Consider the following 22,226-nt stretch of genomic DNA (forward strand, 5'->3'; position numbering starts at 1 on the left):
TAAATCAACCATGGTTGTATCAGTTCTCAGAAGTGACGAGGAAGCAACTAATTTTATAGCAATAATGAAGTTGAGGGGTGTCCAAAGAAGAGTCTGCAACCTACACTCCTTAGCTTAATTTCAAAAACTCTCCACAAGCAATCTGTTCAGCACCAAGGAAGGGGTCACAGCTGAGAGGGGCCATGACTCTGTTAAGGAGCACATGCTTTTCATTTAGACATTCCCAGGCTCAAGCCCTAGGATCTCCACGCAGGACTGGGAAAGCTGTCCGAAACTCCAGAGTGCCTCTGTCAATCATTGTCAACAATGCCAGACTGGATGGACCAATGGCTCAAGCCAGCCTCCTAGGTTCCAATGACCTCTAGTAGGAGTGATCCACCCCTCATCCCCAATCAGCCTGCTCAGTAGAGAAGAGGAAGAGGAGAGATGGAGGGTAAAGTTGGTGATAGGAATGTATGAGAGGGGAGTGGGGTGGCCCTACACACTTTGGCTCTGTTCTTGCCCATGCCTCACTTTAACCACGTCAGTGCACAGCCATTGACAGATTACCCCTTGGGGGAAAAACCTGAACCCTAACCCCATCCCTGCTGTGGAAGCTGCTGTAGAAACATCCTCGCTACTGTCATGCCAAGCCGTGCTTCCATCCACCAGTGGTATCCTGTCTGTCTTGGTAAATGCTATAAAATGTCTGAGCAATTACCATATCCAGGTGGGGCCATCAAGAGCAGGCCTGACTGGTCACCTGCTGAAGTCCCCCAGGAAGGCCCTCTGGACCTTCTGCTCTTCACCACTACAACCTGCCTGTTTACCTGCCTCCTTCTCTGGTGTAGACAATGCTGAGGAGGAGGAGGAACCGATGCAGGTATTTGCTCACTGGCTGGCTGCCTCTCAAGCAAGCAAGCAAGCAAGCAAGCAAGCAAGCAGCAGCACGGATGAAGACGAGGATGAGTTCCTAGGATGCAAATGGTGACAATGGTTGTGCAAAGATAAGTCAGGGAGCCCACTGCGGCTGTTTGATCTAAGGGCCTTCAAAAACCTGGAATTGGCACTAGCTGGTGCTAACTACAGCACTAAACGTGTTTTGGTGCTCAATGTATGTCACAAAAGTATAGAAATAAGTGGCAGTAGAAAAGCAGCCTACAAGAGCAGTGCAGGGGAAGTCCTGCACGGCACAGGGAGTAAGTGCCTGTTTCTTGGCACGGGACTGGGCCCAAGCATCTGTATGCCTTTGTGTGTACACTACTTCCACAGATGGGCGATGTCTCTGCGCATAAAAGTGGGCCGACAAGGAGTCGTCCCCTTCACTGAAATAAATAAATCATGGATAACTGAAATAGACGGGATAGCTTTATAGGCCAGGTGCCTGTGCACCTGTATTAGTGCCCAGTTCCTATGAATCACTGAAGTGTCGATGCTTTGATTTTAAAGTAATCTCTTCGCATTGCTTTGAAAAAAACTTGAATGGTAAAATTAAAACATGTTGCAGCATGCAATTTCACAAGGTAGTTGCATTTAGAAGCATTGGTACGGTTCTACTCTTAACTATCAATTCATGTCTCTCTGACCTACAGTCCTTCAATCAAGGTTTGGCACATCTTTTTCAGCACAAATTAGAGTTCCCCCTGGCCCTATTCATTCTGGCTTCATAGAATGGCAGCTTAAAAATAAATGTGGGGCCATGAAGATAAAGAGAAATTTCACCAATGATTTCAATGCAGTTCAGTAATATGGCTAAAGCTGGCCAATTTTACACCACAACATTTTGCCAGCCAAAATAAAATCTTGTACATCTTTAGAAACTGTGGGGGCACTTGACTATTCCTATAGTTGAGAGAAATGTAATATTCATTGGTTCACACCATATTGCCACTGTCAGATACCTAGATAACGGATCTGCCTGCTGTACCATTTTGTGATGCAAGTGATAGCACACAATTAACTGAAGCAGATGGGTGGCATGCTCAATGTTTCCTTCCAGATATGAAAGGAAAGAACCTCTCCTACAGATAAGTACTCTTTAGCATTTATGAATTAAAATTAGAAGCACACTTCACTCATTCATACTAGAATAGGACAGTATGTGTGGGTGTGTGCGCATGCACACTCACATTTATTTATTTATACTGTGATTTATATCCTGTCTTTTTCCTACAAAGGGCTCAAGGCAGCTTACATCTCCTCCTCCATCTTATCCCCACAACAACAGCCCTGTGAGGTAGGTTGGGCTGAGAGCCTGTGACTGGCCCAAAGTCACCCAGTTGGCTCCATGGCTGAGTGGGGACTAGAACCCAGATCCTCTGAGTCCCAGTCCCATGCTCTTAACCACCACACCACACTGGCCTATTTATCTATCTGTCTGTCTGTCTGTCTGTCTGTCTATCTATCTATCTACAATATTTTTAGAACAACTTTTAGGACCAAACACTCACAGTGCAGCACAAAAGGTGGAAATATCCATCAATAACAATAATAAAGATAAACAGACACAATGATGTAATACCAACAGTTCAGTTAAGGACAAGACCTCAGTAGATCTGTAGTATGCGTGTATGTATAGCAAGTGGGTAAGAAGATGGAGGCCAGAAGTTGGATGCTCCCACCTTCTGATGTATCGGTAGAAAAACTTGTACCCACTAGACAATTTGGAATACAACTTCAATATCCAGTGCTCATTGCTCATGCTGAGTGGGGCTAATAAGAGGTATGCTTTAAAATATTTGGAAGATGTCAGGATACCCACCTGTGATGCAGGTGGCTATCAAGAACAGGGCCTTCTCCATGGTGGCACCTTGTTAGTGGAGCTCTCTCAGTATGTCTAACCAACTAGTACTTATTTCAGTGGATGGTAAGCACCAACTAAAAATATTTGGTTACCAAGGCATTAAGTGGTCCTTAAATGCTGTATTTAGTTGGTCTCTGATAGGTTATGGCTGGCACCATTTTATTATTTTGTTCCATTTTTAGAAATATTATTTTAAATCCTATGAGCATGATCTGTCCCATGGATATCTGAGGCTTTCAGGGGACACCAATAGAATCTGATGGAGTTTGGTCAAGTAGACAAAGTAAAAACACAAAGCAGATAAAATCCAGTCAGTGCTGGTAAGTCAAGGTGCAGCAGGCAACGCTAAGGTAGAAATCATGTTATGCAGAGAGCAGATCTTAAATAGCTCCAAGTAAGCTGTTTTAGCTAAATTCTCTCCATTGTGGGGAATGAAAAGGTGTTGTCTTGCTGATGAACTAATGCCAAAGATTAGGGATGCTGACAAAACCTAAAGCATGGTCAGCTTGGTTCTCTGTACCCCTCTAGAGGACGTAACTGGTCTGTTAAGGCGCCCTCACCTAATTTAACTGTCAGTGCTTTTTGAAAGGCTGGGACGAAGATCCTTCTGCCAAAGTAGCACCCTCTGAATCAGATGAAGATGAGAGAGCAGCTCCCTCTGCCAGAAAGGTACTGAATAAGGCACTGACCAGCCATCTTTCCCCTGTAGAAGTAGCCTGAACTTCAGCCTGGTGCATCCCTTGAAGCACAATGAAATACCTGAGGTCCAAGGTCCATGAAAGAGGGGATCTCAGTAGCCACGGGAGGATGCAGATCTCCCTCTACATCCATGGCTATGGAAGTCCATGGACAGAGAGGGAGAGCCATCCTTTCAAGGCTTCTCACTGATGGAAGCCTCTGCTTTCTTGGAGCTCCACCACTGGGTGTTCCAAGGGCAAAAAGGACATGTCCTATCAGCACAAGCACACCCAAGCCTTGGATGGAGTCGCTCCTTCACTGTGGATTCACCCTCCCCAGCCCTCTTTGGGATGGGCTTGAAGTCTTCCTTGAACATTTGTATTAAAGATGGGCTATAAATATTGGATACAATCAAGCAAATGTTACTGCTTGAGGCTTAGATGCCGAGAGCCAGTGCAATGGTTAGCAGGCCAGAGTGAAGGCCCGGGGAATTCAGGTTCCAGTCTTCACTCAGCCAGGAAGCTCACTGGGTGCCTTTGGGTCAGTCACTCCACCAAACCATTTCCCACTCTCCCATCTCCTTGATAGGTCAATGAACACACACACACACACACGGTGAGGAGAGGAGGGGAGGGGATCTGCCTTTTCCATGACTGTCCTGAGCATAGTGTGACACATTACAAGTCTCTGGACAGGGACTTCAACTCTGACTTTAAAACCTTTTAACATGCAAAAAGAAAAGGGGGACAAAGAGTTATGGGGGGAGAGTTCTGCTCCCCCTTGACCAAGTTCAGGCTCATCCCCTGTTGCAGGGCTGGGGGATGTTTTTCAGCCTGAGAGGTGAACTGGTGTTAAGCAAGCACATCATGGGCTGCCAGGCAGCAATGGAGAGACTCCCCCCCCATCTGCTGAAATGTGTCCCCAGCATGATTGCCCAAGCCCCATTCTCTCTCTCAATAACTCCTATACACACCAACTCCCTTATGTATAGTCATGTCAGCCCTCTGCTGCAAGAAAACTTCCGAGGAGCCACCACTGGTATCAGTCAGGTATTGTTTAAAGCCTACATGAAGCAGGAAAAGTCAGAGCAACAAAGGATCAGCTGGTCCTTCTCTCCTCGCCACAAATGTTCCCCTTTTACAAGCCTCCATCAGCACCAAGGGGAGTTTGAGTTTTTGCTTTGAGTTTTTGCTTTGCATGCAGCATGGAGGAGTTTCACTCCACCAATGAGAGGTACAGGAAGGAGCAGAGGTCTTCCCTGTCCCTGCCTTACTGGGAGAAAACTGCATGTTGTATTAAGTTTTCTTCCAGAAACCATTCATTCATTCATTCAAAACATTTCTGATCCCTCTCCACTCCATTCAATAGATTCTCAGGCAGTGGCAGCAACTACAAGCACTAAAGTATCTACAGCTGGCCCTCCACATTTGCGGGGTTAGGGTCACAAGACCCCCATGAAAATGAAAAAACTGCAAATATCTCGAGAGAAAAACCGTGAATATCTCTAGAGTCTCTGTGCCCACTGAGAGACAAAGCACATGAGTGAGGCTGGGTAGGACTGAGACAATGCGCATGGCATCCCCAAATAGAGTGTGCAGACCGCAGTTCTTTAGTGCACTGAAACTCAGAAATAACCAAATCCATGAAAGTTCAACCTGTGAAAGACAAGGTTTGACTGTACATCAAAACATCTAAAATATGCAATAAAACCATAATACGAACAATAAAATAGTCATAATTAAATCCATACTAAAGGTCAAAGCATTTTAAAAATCAGACTGCCTGGCATAATAATTATAATTTCATATGGCATTTGAAAATATTTAATGGGGGTTCCAAGCACATCTCATTGGGAAGGACATTCCAGAACTGGGGTGCCACCACTGAAAAGATACCCTGCTTTCCTGTTACACAATAAGATGTATACTTGTAGGAACATGTAGCCTACCTCCCAGGCCTGGGCGAAGCCTGTTATCATACCCATCCAGCAGGCCATCCAGAATCCTGGTGAATATCGTGATGTTATCATTGGTATCATATTTCCCTGAAGCTGTTGGCATTTGTGAGAAGCTGTTAAAAGGGCGAAAGTTGGAGACAACATCAATAAAGATTGGGAGACTTGACAGAGAAGAACTTTTGAAGGAGGAGTGAAGAAAAATGTAATTTTAAGAGAAATCTTTTACACAGGGAGTAAGCTATTTAAGAGTGGCTTACTCCCTGTGTAAAAGATTTCTGCCTTCATCATACATTTTCACCTAGCTGCTTTCACATCATCCCCCCCACCACCCTCCACATACACCTTTACTTAATTCAGGGGTGGGGAGCCTCTTTCAACTCAAGGGTTCAATGCAATGTCAAGGAAGTGCCTGGGGACCACATTCCAGTGGCAAGCAGGGCTAAAGGCAAAAGACCAAAAGTATCAGCCTGCTTTTTCTGTCAGTAACCAGCCTTAGGAGAGGCATTTCAGACGGTTAGAATGGGGGGTGGGGAGGCATTCAGATGAATGAATGGTAGTTGGGAGTATGGCCATCTAACTTACCCCCTGTTACCATCATGAGAAACCACAGAATCCTAGAGTTGGTAGTGATCTCAAAGGTCATTAAATTCTGCAATCCCCATCAGTGTAGGAGCTCTGCTGGTACAGCATACCTGACAGGTGGCCATGAACACATGCCTTAAAAACCCACTACCTCATATCAACCAGAATAGTTTTCCTAATGTTTTGTTGAAATCCCTTTTCTTCTGTTTTGAAACTGGTTCAGGTCTTACCCTCTGGAACATCTGATGAGTTCCATCTTCTATGTGATAGCTTTTCAGATATTTGAAGATAGGCAGCATATCACATGTTAATCCCCCTTTCTCTGTGCTAAAGAATTTTGACAAATCTTTGCACTCTAAGGCCTTCTCCATGCAATTTGCTTCCTTTACCCCTTCAATTTTGAACACCTTTCCTGCTGAAATACACCTCTCTACTTATTCATCTTGTCATCTATAAAGTGCAGATGAGATGCTAACTTCTTTGTTGACAGTAATATTTTGAATGGCAAGTGTGGCTCACATGACTGAATGTTCTTCCCTAGACACAGAAATCTAGCATGCCAGGGACAGAGCTAGGCTAAAGAAACCTTCTCTATGATGTACTAATGCTCTGTGTGAAGGGTAGATATTATATGGAGCAAACGCAATCATATGAACCCACATATGCAGTTTAAAATGATGCATTTGCAAGAAAATAAGAAGAGTTGTGTTGGACCTGACCAAAGTAAGACCTATCAAGTCCAACATTCAGTGGTTAACCAGATGTTTTTGAAGTAGCCACATACAGAACGAGGTTCCTGCTTGTGTTCCCTAGCAAGGAGTGTACAGAGGGTACATATTGTCTCTGATATGGAAGGTAACATATAGACATCATGAATAGTAGCCATCAATAGCAAGATCTCTATGCATTTCTCTAACACACTGTTAAAGACATCCAAGTTGGGTTATCATCATGAAATCTCATGGTACTGAATTGCATTGCTTCACTATACACTGTGTAAAGAAGTACTTCATTTTATCTATCCTGAATCTCTCATTATTCAGCTCTGTTGGATATTCCCAGGTTCTAGTATTATGAGAGGGGAAGAATGACTCCTTTAAGATTGTACATGACAAACCACTGCCACCATCACCACCAGCATGTATGTAAAGTCAAAACTGGTTTCTTTTTGTTGGTTGGTTTTGTTTTTGGTTGGTTTGTTTTATGCCCCACTGTGACAGCCTGTCTCTTTTTAATCTCTATAGGATAAGTCCCCTTCTTCATGCAGAATGATTAAAAGAAAACCAACACTTTTCTGGTTGCTTGATTTCCCATCAAGTCATACCATGTGTTTTTTAGGCTCCCCACCGCTGTCCCTGCACTTTCTTCTCTCCTGCTACACTCATGCCTGCCTAGCAGGGCCAGCTATTCCATAAAGCAGAGTGAGGCAACCAGCTCAGGCAGCAGATGCCAGGTGACAGCAATAGTAGCATCCCGTCTGTCACTCCCGAATTCCCTGGTTGTTCTCCTGCATTGGAGGACTCAACTTAATATGCCATACAATGTCCCTTGTTCACTTAAACTAGCTTGTAGCTTCGGGTGTAGTGGATGATGCTACCATGAGCCAGTCTTGAAGTAAGATTCCACTGCCAGTCCAACTGGCTTCTGTGTGTGGAATGTGAAAGGGCTGCCATCTTGTCCTTCCCCTCAAGAAGCAGAATGTCTTAGGTAGCACTGCTGGTTAGTCACAAGACTCTGAGTCAAGTAAATGGGAAAAAGGCATTGCCCTAACTTAAAGATTAGCAGCCTCTATATCAAAGGAGTTGCTTCCTAAATTGCTGCTGCTTGCCATCAACAATCCATGCTAATGAAGTTGCACCCATAGGGTCAAATTCTGACATCAGCTACACAAAGTTTCTAACACAATTTTAATCCAGCAGTAGAGCAAAAATAGTATATACTATTGAAGCATACACTGAGCAAAACCATACTAGAAGTCAGGTTTTCAGACTACCAACCCCATATAGCCATTCCTAAAATAGACAAGAAACGTGGCATCTGGGCTGGAGTAGGAAATAGGACATGCCGAATAGCTGTTGCAGGCACATCACCAGCATAAATATTAGCCCTCTTAATTACAAGCAAATGAGAATGGCAAGTATCCAGATTGGCAGCACTATGTATAACATGATGCCCCAAGTAATATTATGGTAAATATCCAATAAGTTAAAAAGAAGCCCTGTTATCAGAAAAGAACTACCACAATATATAGGAATATAAGTCAGAGCTTCTGTCACGTTAAACAAGGATGTTGAGACTCAGGCTTAGAAGCCAAATCGGGGCCTTCTGCAGTCTCCAGATGATCAAGCTTCCATTTCAACATCACCAGATAAATCATGCTTCCCTACCCTCTGCAATGGTTTCCTGGCTTTTGCAGTTTATTTCCCCATTCTAAAAAAATGAAATGTCCCTCTTGCAGTCACAGGCAGTAAGAGCAGCAAGATAAAAAATGCGAGGGCTTGGGCCCTTCTCCCTTCCCCCCACTATTGGAATTCACCACCACCCTTACCAAAAATAGAATTCAGCTGAAAGAAGTTTGACATCTCTTCATTAAAAGATGCTCAAGAGACCCGTACACCAATGTTCTAACTGCTTACTTCAGATCAATATATGAATGGAGACCTCCCCTTACCTTTGTCATTTCTGGCCTGTCCTGTTAGACCTTCCTCTTTCCAGTTCCCCTTTCTCCTTCTAGCTGCCTGTGGACCACTCCCTTTTTCCTTGACCCCTTGCCTTCTTAGGCCTTTACCTTCTCTTTTCCTGCGTGTCTCCTCCTTTTACCCCCCTTTCCTTGTTTCCTTTGCTGCTTGTTCTCCCTCTATCACATGTGTTGACCAGGCAACAGAAGTCAGAGATGCTTAGAATCAGAGCAGCTTCTTAGAATGATCCTTCTATCTTCCCCGCCTTTCTATGGCGAGAAGGCAGCAAACGATTCTTCCACATTTGATAGGGTACAGATATAGATGCCACTTGCACATGGATGCATAGAAGAACATTTGGTCTGCCTTTTCTAAGGGATCATTCTTAGAAAGCTGTATTTTACACACACACACACACACACCAATATTAACATAGTTTAATAGTTTTTTCCCCAGTTTATGTTTTTGTTTCATTTTGTTCAAATTGTATACAAAATACAAAAAAAAAAAAAAAAGTGGGGCAGCTCAGCCAGTCACTGACAGAAAGCTCATCTTGGCCACGAAATCTCTGATAGCACTCCGATACTTGATCCCTATTGCTGGGTTCAGTGGTTGAAGCCTTGCTAGTCTCTATACTCTTTAGCGATTGTCTCCTTGGGGTGAACAGTCATTCTACCAGGAGCAGATACAAGCATAAAAGAACTTTATGTATGCTTGAAAAATAGAGCTCCTAACCTTAAGGAATACCGCAATTGTATGTTGATCTTTAATTCTTGTCTCCCTGAAAGCAATCTAAAAAATTCCTTCTGGCCATTATGTATGTTTGAAAGGGCTAAAGTCTAGAAACGTATTTAGAACTGCAGAAGCAGCAAGCCAAGTAAGCTCAGACTAGTGAGAAAAGCAACTAACGTTTTTACTGTTTGCCTAGTGAGGCTGAAACATGGAAGGAGCTGAAACCTTTTGAGCAATTTTTCTTCTCTAAGGGCAGTAAAAGGATACCATCAAGTCTTTCCCCTCAATGGATTGAAAAAAAAATGAAATTGTACTTTAAGGAACATTAAGACTAAGAAATGCTCATGATTCTTGTCAAATGCAAGCCTCTCCCGCTCCTGGTATTCTCTAGAAGCAATTACATCCTAGTTATGTAATATAATATAAGTACCTAGAGCACTACATTGTAAAACTATCTGAAAACAAGGAATCCAAGGAGCTATTTGGAAAGACAAGTCTGCGCTGTTTGGTACATGGCCAGCTGACATGTTCTGGAAATGTGCCAGTGAGTTTTCCTTTATTCCACAAACTATTAATGCTTCATAGAGCTTTGGTGCAATTTCTATTTAAAGCTGCCTATAAAGAAAAAAACTTGGGGGGGGGTGTTGGAGAGAGAAAAGGGAAAACTTGGAGTCTGAAATATATTTCCAGTAATTTCTAAAGGCTAATTTTGTATCATGTGCAAAGCATGCCATCAAATAACTCACAGAATATCAGCAAGTTACCTCTCTCTCTCACACACACATACAACTGCTCATATGATCTGACAGGCTGTGAACCAAATAGTGACTGAGACAGTGAAACTGAAAATGCCAAATGACTTAGCTTTCTGTGAGTGCTGTGAGCCCTCTCCCACCCTGATATCAGATTTTATTCTGATGGACATTTTTGATGGTCTCAGTGAAACTGAACTGATTGTACTATTGGATTGTTTTGGCAAGAGGCACAACTGCTTGATTCAGCACATATTTACCTGTGCAAAAGGTTTGCTGTTAGCATTTTTAATTTTGCAAGCTTCTCCAATATCAGAAAGCGAGCTCAGCACCCATAATTGCTCCATGTATTCTGTTGGCTACCATGAGCAGTTGGGTAAAAGTGTCTGAGATAAATGTAGCACTCTTGTGAATGGGCACTTAGGAAAACAAGCCAGCTAAGGAAAATTAAGCTCCTCTGTTTACATATAGACTGCACTGATGGCTATTCTGAAGCTTCAGTTCTTTATAATTAAAGAAGTTAAAGTATTAAAGATAGTTTCCAGTTGGTAAGTTAAAAAAATGCTACTGGGAAAATCCATTCTGGGCCTCCTTATAGTTTCTTACACACAAAAACATTATTGTGGAACACTTTCTATGAAACTCGCATGTAGATCAGCATCTTTGATCCTGATAATGTTAAATGTGTATTTCTCCGACATACACCCTGTAGCCCACAGTGTGATAGTACCATTGTACATGACACAAAATCCTTGTATATACACAGAGAAGTACCTCTACAAAGGAAAGAGATCTGGTGTTACATCAATCTTCCCCAGTTTGGTGCTTTGCACAACCTGGAGACTTCTAGATGTATTGGGCAACAACTCTCAGCATTCCCAACCATTGACCATGCTGTCTGGGTTTGATGGAATCTGGAATCCAAGATATTTGGAGGGCACCAGGTTGAGGAAGGCTGTTCCAGCTACTGTACCAGAGTGGTATATATATACTCGTGTTTCCCATCTCTTTCAATCATATATTCCATCAGCAAAATCAATTATCTGAGCACTGTCCTTTACATTGCCAAACAGCAATGCACACAAAGGGTACCAGTATGTTTACATGAGGACCTGCAGTTTGCAGAAGTATAAAAAATAATTAGGGAAAAAGATTCTAATCTCCCACCCAGCCAAAATGAGCATGCTCCATGGCTGTCGAACTCTGATTTTGAGGGCATGGTGAAAACCAGGGGAGAGGAAGAGGGAACGGAGTGGGGTGCTTGGAAGAGGGACAGTTCTACACTGCAAATATTGGTACAGGTTCCACATATGCCTTCCTGTTCCACAAGTTCAACAATGTTGAAAGACAAAAGGGACATTGTTTTATTGAATGGCATGGTGGCACTTAGGCACTGCCAAAAAACAGCAGAAAAGAGAACACAATTTGCATTACATGTTACATATATTAGTCATGTGTATGTAGATGCAAATTTAGAAATAATTACTATAATCTAAATAGAAATAAAATAAAACTCAGCATAGTGGGGAATACAGTGACCAAATGACCTGTGTGTCTGCTTGCCCAGCTGCTAAGTTTGGATGGCCAACTTGAAGTTCCCTGCTTGCCTTCCTTATGGCTCTTTTATCTTTTAATAAACTCTTCAGATAGAGGATAACTTCAGAGGGCTGTCCTCTATAAAATAGGACCCATGATAATGGGTTTGAGCAAAGCAATAATTTTCTTCAGATCAGAAAAAAAAATCATGGCTCTAAATAAAATTTAGAAGACTAAATTTTTAGAAGACTAAAGACTAAAGGAGCCTTTTCCAACCAGAGTTTTGGACTACAATTCCCAGAAATCCTGGCTATTGGCTAGGTAGGAGGATGATGGGAACTGAAATTCAAAATGTTCAAAGGACACGGGGTGATTTAGAGCCCATAAATGTCCCATGGAGAAGAATCCTGTATCTACAATTCTTCCATTCATTTAATTATTTTGGTTTCAAGTTAAATGTAGACCCTGAAACAATTTATCATCATTATGTACATCTGCTATTATTGTGGCATTGTATATACCACACTCCTAGAAAGAAGGATTTAACTTGCTACAGGAAATCCACATTTCTATGTTTCTCTTTTCTCAGAAACATTTCCAGAATTCTCTGCAGATTACTTTTAATAGTTTGTTCCCTATGTAAATGTGTTCCTTGATTTCTGCACTGAGGCAAAGCAAAAGACATAGATGCAATATGGTAGAGTATCTTCTTAAAGAGGCAGTATGCCTTGAGGCAGGCAGGTTTTAAGAAAGTTGAAAGTCACAGAGAAGCATTGCTTCTCATGGTATACACATATATTTCTTCTGCCCTACTAAATAAGTTTTAGTAGGTTTTTAAAACAATTCAAAAACCTGAGAAATCCTTTTCAATAGTAGGAAAAATGGACTGTGCACACTTCATGAGCACTCAGTGAAAATGGAAGATTATGATCTAAATGTTCCTCTCGATCATGCAGGTAACTTTTCTTCACTTTCATGTATTCTTGCCTAGGACAGATATAATGATGATGATGGACAGAGTTAACAGTTATGCAGCTGGCAAGATTTGGAAAGTGAGTGGGTAGGGAACCTGCACTGCTGACATGTGCTCATCCTCATCAAAATAAGAATTTCAGGAGAAACTAAACCTTTCCTCCTTGTGTTTGTGTAAAAACTGGCTCTGCTGTGGAATCTTTTTCAGCCTAAGGGCCAAAATCAATTTCAGAGAAACACTTGGGCTATTGCATCCCAATGGTGAGAAGAGCCAAATGGTGAAGGGTCGAAATACCAAAAAAGCAAGCAAGCTTGATGTGATTACTCTCCATAACTAAGAATACTACCCAAGGCTGTCCCAGAATTAGTGCTAGTACCATAATAAACGGATGCTTGCACAACCCAACTAGCACAGTGGGGAAATGGCGGTATAATGGCAATAAAGGGGGTGGCTTCTTCAAAAAAACTTGACACATGTGGGCTTTGAGATTCTGCAGAAGGCTACACAGGAAATAAAGGAGCGTGGAGAAAAGGAAAGGAAAAAGTCTGGTTGCTGCTGAAGCTGTGAAACCTGCATGTAGCCCTGGTCTTGTGCAGAAGGCTTGGAGACAGTGGCAGCTGGTGGTGTGGACATGCTGGGCTTTATTCAGGAAAATAAGGGTGCTCTCCATGGTTCTGAACACGACCCTGTGCCCAGAATCAGCTAAGCACTCTGGATAGCGCCTTGAAAACTCAGACAGATGTCTGGCTTACACTCACTGCTCCTCTGACATTGGAACCCGTTGCATCCACCGACTACGGACATTCAAGCAGGGTGAAAGAACTAATGGAACAAAAAGGATAATGCTGTCTCTCCACCTCATGGCCAGAGCAGATTTCAAAAGTAGTGGCTCACCAGCATTTTACTCCCGGCATCCCCACACATCATCATCATCATCATCATCATCACTGCAACTTTTATAGTACACATTGCACATTATTATGGAACTTTTCCTCAATGACTAATGAAGATACATGAATAATTGTTGGTATGATAGCTATATAATAATGAAACTTAACGTCAATTTAACGTGAAAGGCACTTTCTCCACTGGTGAAGCTTTAACTAGAAACCAGCATTCCAGCAATCAGTCATTTGAAACACTGGCATTTTTCAAGTTTACAATGAACACTGTTTCCAAATGATTTATTCATTTCCAGAATTGATATTTTATTGCTCCTCCTTTGCCAATAAAAGCAAGCCTGGTAGCTTGCAAAGAATTTAGCTGCACAGCACCCTAGGAAGTGAAGAGGCCTCTGTTTTCTATGGTGACTGGGGAGGGGGATGAAAACATATATTCAATCACTTACAGGATATTGGATTTTAGTTTGCTACTTTTACAAGATATACCATAAAACAAAAAGTAATCACAGACATGGCAACAGTATCTGTCAAATGGTCACACTGAAAATGCTGCTTAAAATTATTGGGCCAAGCCTTATGAAGATCTCGTATATGGTATTCCTGAGGATTCCCCCAACATTTCACAAGCTAGTAACTAAACTGCAGCTAAACGAGGATGGAATTTCATTGCTGTATTACACACTTTTCCATACTCCCCACTCCACATGAGCATCTGAATAGGCTACAAGCAACATTGCAGCAAATTATGAACTTTATTCCTGCAATTGATTATGGAGGGGGGAGGCAGTTGTTGGCAAGTTTTACCGAATTAAAAACGATTTTGCTAAACTTGAAGGACAAAATGGCATAATGCAGAATGGCTGCCTGTTCTCTGCAGGGATGCTCTAGTTCTCATAATACCACTTATTACATTTCGTTGAAAAAGCTTTGTCAGGAAATCATACAAGAGGGAGAATTTTACTAGTTCTGGTCCTTCAATTCAGTATTCTGTAGAATCAGGTAACTAGGTTGGAAGCGGTGCATCATTTAACATGTCCACTTGTGAAAAGGCACTGCATGTTTACAGTGCTGCATAAAACAGCCTGCACAAGGTTTAATATCCTAGAAGTTGTTGAATTGCAAGTAGGATTAAATTAACTGCCATGGAGTGTCCAGGAGGAAATTTTTCAGATGTTTTGAACTTTGACACTGCCAGCATGGCCAGTAGATTGGAATACTGAGAGCTGAAGTCCAAAAAATCTGGAGATAAAAGGAAATCAAAGTCGGTTCTTTGAATATCAACACAGCTTCCCTGAATCCTGCACCACACAGGCTGCTGGTCAGAAGCAGGTAAAGACACTACAAGCACTATCCAGAATGCTTTTGATCCCAGGTGACCCTGGAGAGCCAACTGCATGCCTCTTCTGGTTCTAAAGCTCTCAGATGTGCTGCATCCCATCACTCTAGAAACCTGTTGTTATGGTCAATATACCACCCCAGTTTCTTTTCCACTCCTAACACTACAGCTTAATAAGCACACCAACAAAGGAATGCATATTCTAACACTGAAGTGCTTACAGGAAGCTCGGGCGGCGTATGGCAACAATGCAAGCTGAATGGGAAGCATAAGTAATCTGCATTTCCTCTTTCTGCACCTTCCCCAACTTGTGTCCAGGTGCTACTCAACATGTAAACAACCCACACTTCACGAGCAATGAAACTAAAGTCCTTTATTGCTACTTGTCTACAAGATTTACAGCTCTATAGATAAGCTCTTCTGTTGAGGTCTTTGGAATGCAGATGTTAATCCTCTAATGGTGTCTTCTCACATGGGACTAGCCCTCCTGGTCACGCCTTTCTTCCCTCTGGCGTAACAAGCTCTGCCTTTGCTCTTATCTTCTAAGAATTCTATGATTGGTCACTAGAGAAAAGTCTATTACGTCCCCTGTGTCTCCTGTGTCATGTTCAGGAAGCGTCAGTAGGAGGAGGGACAGCCCGCTCTGACTCCTTCCAGTAGAACTCCTAGTGTCTTTTCCCTCGGGGCTCTCTTGCTTTGATGTGGGCTCGGGTGTTTGCTCAATGGGCAGGGAGTCAGTGGGAGGTGCAGCTATCTGCTCAGCCACCCCCAAGCTAGGTTGCGCAGTTGGCTTTTGGATACAGGGTCCTAAGCACAAGACCTCCTCGTGAGCTGCTGTCTCTGTCGGGGCTTCAGGCATGACAACTTGCTTCCTCCAACTTGCATTTCTCTTTGTTAGGCAAGACGCGGCAGCCCTATTTCTCATGGGACAGGGAAGCCAAAAAACATAAATGTTTGCTTTTTATTCGCCTCCCACCTTCCCTGCCACATCCTTATCATGCCCAGATCTGTTGTGAGGTTAGAATGCTTCTGCCTAATTGTTGTTTAATTACTTTACATCCCAGCAGTTTTAAACCAACTGTTCCTCATCCAATGGCCAGACTAAACCTTGTTATCTCTCTTTGTCAGCAAACCTCTTTACATTTTGTCCCTGGCTAAATATGCCTGCAATGTCAATTTGTGAATACCCTGCTCAGTATGCCAATGAAGATGGCCAACAACAAAACTCTGGACAGGATGTGAACTGTGAAGCAGCAGGGCTTCTTTTGTTTTCTTGTATCGACCACCCTGGATGAAAGCAGAGATAGAGGACAGGTCTACTATTCACCCTACAAACATGCAAACCATGTACCAGCTTAACTGTCCTGCCTTTCCCCAAAGAATCCTGGGAAATGTTGTAGAGGGAGGGTGCCAAGAAGTGTCTACAAGAGATTCCTCTAACCTTCTGCACAGAACTAAGTTCTCAGAATTCACTTGACAAACCAAATGACTATTAAACCTGCCATATGATCATATGCAGGCATACAATGGGATGACTCCTGGCCAATGCCTTGTCCTTTGTGCTGGGCTTAATAAGCCTGTTGTTGTTCCTCTGACAAAAGCCTCAGATACGAAGGATGTGGTTGGCTTCAGCCTCTTCTGGACATTCTGATTCCTGGAACCTTCCGGGGCATCCCCCACCACTTTTCTTTCTGCTCCTGCCATACCTCTTCCCTCCTGGCTCCCTGAACTACAAGACTTCCCACCTTAGCAACGTAGCCAACTCTCCTGGTTACCCAGGCAACCAGATCAACAAGTGGCTTTCTGCTGAGATGAGTGATCATATCATATACATCCAGGTTGCCCCAGCAACCCAATACCTGCTTTGGGTTTCTTAGCCATGATGCTTTTTCCATTAAGGTCTACTATGCATTCCTACTGAGATAATAATGTCTAGGCATCTGCCTTCTGTTTAATCCACTTTCACTTAGCTCTGTGACTTCAGCAGCTGAAAAGCCGAGGATGGACCAGACACAATGAAAAGATCTCCCTTCTTTGAAGTCTAGATGGTGAGATCCAAATGTTTGCAATATCTGGCTTTGTTATCTGAAATCCAAAATTTGGCTGATTTTACACTGTTACACTATTTCATTAAATATGATTTCTACCAACCTTCAAGGAAATTATGATTATGTTTAGGAGTGAAAACATCTATGATATATTTCTTGGTAAAGTTGGCATTCTTACTAACGAGGGTTACACCATCAATGGCAAAAAGACTGGAACAACTAAGAATGTAGAAACTCTGAAATATTTTTTAAAATTATTATTCTAAGTGGTTTCCTTTATACCTTACAACTGAGATATTCCCTAATGAGTTTGTGAAAATTGTGGGTTAGAAAAGAGTTAAAATGTCTTATTTCCCAAATACAATAGCAGGATTGAAACGAATAAGAACTAGTAACATTTAGTTGTTAGGAAACACTTCAGAACTTTTTGTGTCAACTGACTGCCAAATTCCAGGCATGTATGCTTGGAAATAGACTCCATTGTTAATCATCTTTTCCCCAAGCATATTAAGTTTGATTCGGTGATTCCTATATTTTAACTGAAAGACTACAGCTCAGAAAAGGCATCTTTCTTAAGACCAACTAAGGAGCTTCAGAAGTACAAATTAATTTTTGAAAGGCTGGTTGGAGGATTTCAGGAATACTCTTCCAAAACAGGATACCGGATTGAGAAAGGTTGCAATAAAGTGTTGAATGAAAGGCTCAGTCCTCAGAATTTTAAAAAATGACTGTATTTCCCATACTTTTAAAGACTTAGTGGGAAGGCAAAGAAGTTAATTCTAGTGTTCGGTGTTACAATAGCATTTTTACTTTATTATTTCTACTTTCTTCCTCTTGAAATCTATTGGGAATCTTGCTGCCAGATGATTTATAGAGTAATGCTGACTTTTCTTATCACACTCAAGTACAACACAAACCTGACTTGTGCAGGCACTTGCCTGCTCAGCCCACAAATCAATTAGTTTGTTCAACTCTTTGGATCAAATACTTGAGAAATCCCCATGGCATGATTTTTTTTTAAGGAACAGTCAAGTAGCCCAATTCTGATTCTGTCCTTCAAGCTTCCATGCCTCTGCACTTCCAGATGACCTTCCCTAAGGAGAGAAAAAGCCCCACACTGAGGAAGATCAAGGGGAAGGCCAGGCAACAGGAGGCCGGAGACCATGTGGGTTGCAGCCAAGGCCCGTCCTGCTACAGGACAGGTTGCACATCATGGGCCATTTGCGGCTGCTCTCCTGCATCTCTTCTTCCTCTGCATCAGTGGATGCACTTGTGAAGTCATCAAGGCAGGACTTTGGGGCACACAGTTCCAGGGTCCTGGGGAGCAAGAGGTCCTCAAATGCAGCAGTAATCATGCCAAATTTGGGTATGTGCAGTAATACACATTACTGTCTGAGAAAAAGGAACATGTAGAAAAAGGACCTTCTGGATCTTTGTCTGAAATTAAAACAGACCTAATTGTACTAATGCAGAAAGCTACATAGGGTGTAGGGTAAGAAACAATTTTTGCATTGGTCAAGCATGAAGTGGGAACAAGGTAAAACTCAAAAGGGGCAATCCATTTGGCAATGGGGGCGGCATATTTTTAGTAGTCCCCCCCACTCCACATCTGACAACTTGTCTCTTGCTTTATCTCAGAACATCCTGATATACGAGGTTCATAGGGTTAGTATTTCACAGATGGGAAAACTGAGGAAAGTGCTTTGCTCAAATGCAGTCCAGGTCTCTGCACAACCAACATTTTGACATTGATATGACATCAGATGATTAGATGTTTGGGTGTGCGTTATGGTTTTCCCTTTTGGACAATTTATGGTTTTATGTTTACTTTTAAAAAATAAAGTATTTTAAACATGTGAAAGTTTAATAAAAAGTAATTAAAAATAAATTTGTGGCAACTTACCCAAACTTACTGGCTAAACTCATGGAAATGCAGAGCAGAAAGCAGTTTTTGATCATGATAAAACCAGAGAACATCCCATTGTCCATTCCCAGTGAAATTATTAATAGAAGCAGCTGACTTTGCAGGGGTATATCTTTGCCACCTTTGTTCTGAAGCTGCAGCAGACAAGGGAGGCAGAAATACACGTAAGTGTTAAGACATGAAACAGGTCAGACACCAAGCAATTACACAGTGCACCATTGTCCAGCCCTCAGGGGACCCTAACCCTAACTCTCCAATAACCCCAAATTCATTAAGAAGTTACACAAGGTCCTCTGAGCATCTTTCTTTACATGAAGGATGCACAAATGAATTCAGATCTCCTGATCGGCTTGTACAACGAGGTTCCCAGCATACTGGGCATCTGTAAGGATTGCAGCTAATTTCGATAATGAAATTCCTTTCCAAAGATGTACTGATATAAATGGTCTATCTGTTCCCTGATTCTTCTCAAATCAGTCTGGATAATAAGAAGTCCGCATTTTTCTGATTGGAACATTTGTTAAAAACACATGTATAAAAACAACAAGGTATGTAGTTAGCACCTATTGCCTTTTATGTCTTTTTTCATGTCCTGTGATGCATACATAGAGTACATATGTGTGTGCTCCCAAATGGAATCACTCTTTTATTTTACTGTTTTAAACACACACACACACACACACACACACACACACACACACGACGCAAGCTTATATAAACTGAAATTCGAGTGCCCTCAGTCAAACAAAGGCCTCATATGTTTCAAGGCACCTTCACAACACATGTAAGCAGTAAGAGGCTTGTGGGGCTGGCAGGAAAACAATACCTGCATGTAGAACTGGCCTGCATCGCTTGGATGGTTGCCCGCCTGCGTGATCCCAAAAACTAAGTGGCTATATCCGAGGGAAGTCCTTCCCTGATGGAGACAGACAGGTGATAGAGAGTTGATGGACAGACAGAGAGAGGTAGGTAGGCAGGCAGAGAGGAGGCCAAGGCAAGCGAGGTGTCTTTCAAGGCAGTGCCCTCTGGCTCCTCGTCTACCTGGCTCTGGCAAGAAGGTGCACTCGGTCTAGGAATGCCGCACACTCTGCCCACAGAAGTACGCGAGTGTGTGCGCGCGCGCTTGTGTGGGTGGGTGTGTGGCAGCCATCGATCCCCAGAAATATGCAGGTGCCAACACAACACCGTCAGGGAATGCTGCGGCCTTTCCTAGAAGCAATTGAACAAACAAGCAAGCAAACTTAGGTGCGGGCGGAGGAAAGCAGCTCCCTGAGCCGAGGGGGATCCTCTCCTCGGCACTTCCCGGCGCTATCCCGCCTTCAAGAGCTGGCCTCGTGCGGGGGCACTCGTGCCGCACACACACGCACCCCCGCGCGCGCGCACTCACACGCACACGCACTCTCCCACGCCGCTCCACCGGCCTCGGCCCCCGCTCGCCTCCCTCGCCCGGCCGGAGAGAGAGGGCACTGCGGAGCCGCAGCCGCCTGTTACCTCCCGCAGCAGCTTCCCTTCCGCGGCTCGCCGTCGCCTCCCCTGCCGCCCGCCGGGCTCCGTCCCAAGAAGACCGCCGTGCCCGCAGAGCCGCGCACGCGGCCGCGGCGTCCGGCGCCTTCGGGCGCCCTGCGGCTGTGGCGGCGCCGCTCCTAGCGCGCCACGCGCCGCGCGCTGCAATGAAGCCGGCCCGGCGCCCGGCTCGCCTGCGCCCGGCCTCCCTCCGCCGCTGCCCCCGCCGCGCACGCACAAGTCCGGCAAACTCCTGCAAGAGGGGCGAAGTGCCGCTTGCCGCCGCCGCCGCCGCCGCCCATCGCCCCGGCCGCCCCGCCGCCGCCGCCGCCGCCTGCCCGCGCAGACTTCGGAAGCAGCAGGAAGCCAGACGGCCGCCCGCCTGCCTCGCCACCCGCAGCTCCGGCGCCGGATCACCAGGACCGGAGGCTGGGGCAGCGCGCTGTGCGCCAACACTGACGAGAGCCCTTGGAGTCGCCAGGCCAACCAGCCAAGTTGGCCTTTGGGCAACCTGCTGTGGCCTCTTTCGTCCTCTCTTCCCCCCGCCCGCGGCGCCGGGTACGTTGCCTCCAGCGGAGGACAGCCGCTCGGCTCTTCACGCGCTCCTGTCTCCTCTTCTGAGGTCGGTCAGTCCTCTCCCCCCACGTCGATCCCACGACGACTTAATGCACCCGGACTAGGAAAACCCGAGCAGCTTACCGATTGCTGGGGAGCAAGCACCTCTGTGTGGATTTCGCCTTCGTCGCCGTCGATCTCTTTAGCCCGGGCTGTTGCCCAGAAAATCCAGGCTGCTGAGAATCCAACTTGATGCCCCGAAAAGAAACGTATGGGGGAAAGCTCCAGCTGTTAAGATCCAAGCGACTTTCTAAGGCTGTGCAGCGATCTCCTTCCTCGCTTTCTTTCTTCTCTGACACCCCTAGCCTTCTTTCCCCAGTATCCTCCACATGGCTTCTCCTAAGCATGACGGCTGCCAAGCAGCTGTGCGCCAGCAGAGGCCGCTGCACGCATGGCAGAAATAGCCCATATTAATCACTGCGTCCCTTCCTCGGCGTAGGAGAGCTCAGGACTGCTAGCCAAGCGCTTCTGCAACGGGCTTGTTTCTAGGAAGGGGGATTCCCAAGGCTTGCGCTGTCGACGACCGAACTGGGAGGAAGGCCTCGTTTAGCTGGCCCGCACTGAGATCGCTTCTCTGCATTGGCTGGACTGGGGATTTTCAGAACTTTGGGGAAACATGGCTGCACCTGGGCATACGCAGACTGAGCTGTCATTATATAACGATAGTGGGTACCTTTCCCAGACTGCCCAATAGTTCTTGTTTGCCACCATGAAGCTCAGGGCTGCGTCTTTTCTGTTTGCACTGAGAAATGTGCCAGACATGGAGGCTTCTGAGTAAACCTGCTTTCGTCGATGATCCATGGTCATCCTTAGCATGGGTAGCCACACAATACACCTTTGCAAGCCTATAGTCCTTCACGTGTGCGCAGAAAATATGGTGCACATAGACAAAAACAGTGCAATATGTGAAAAAGCCCTGAGGCAGAGATGCAGAATAGTGAAGGGGATGTAAGAAGACTGTGTAACTCTTTGATGACAAAGGATGTGTTTGCCCATGGCTTTACTGAATTGGGCTTTAACTTCTCCCATGACACTTGTGGGGCAGGAGGGGGGTGAGGAGAGGCCATGCCTGGGGGGGAAGCACTAGGCACACCACTGCAGGGTTGCAGGATAGAGGAAAAGAAAAAGGGTTGGTCGTACAATAGAGATAGGGGCTTCAGTGAAAGAAACCCCGAACTCAGTGGCTCTGATGAGACAAAGAACAACCCCAGTAATGTTCAGCTAGAAA

At 44.4% G+C, this 22,226-nt stretch overlaps 1 protein-coding gene across 1 annotated transcript in view; it reads right to left on the bottom strand.

Moving 5' to 3' along the window:
• GABRA5 (gamma-aminobutyric acid type A receptor subunit alpha5) overlaps window positions 1-18,945 on the bottom strand; it is a 69,304-nt gene extending 50,359 nt beyond the window's left edge. The window contains exons 1-2 of the mRNA XM_044449835.1: window positions 18,860-18,945; window positions 5,409-5,530 (exon numbers count right to left, since the gene is read on the bottom strand). Coding sequence (XP_044305770.1) covers window positions 5,409-5,530; window positions 18,860-18,945 — 208 coding nt within the window. The remainder of the gene's footprint in view (window positions 1-5,408; window positions 5,531-18,859) is intronic.
• Window positions 18,946-22,226: the final 3,281 nt, after the last annotated feature.

The sequence above is a fragment of the Varanus komodoensis genome, unplaced genomic scaffold (genome assembly GCF_004798865.1).
Source record: "Varanus komodoensis strain SLA01 unplaced genomic scaffold, ASM479886v1 scaffold1, whole genome shotgun sequence".
Taxonomy (NCBI): Eukaryota; Metazoa; Chordata; class Lepidosauria; order Squamata; family Varanidae; genus Varanus; species Varanus komodoensis.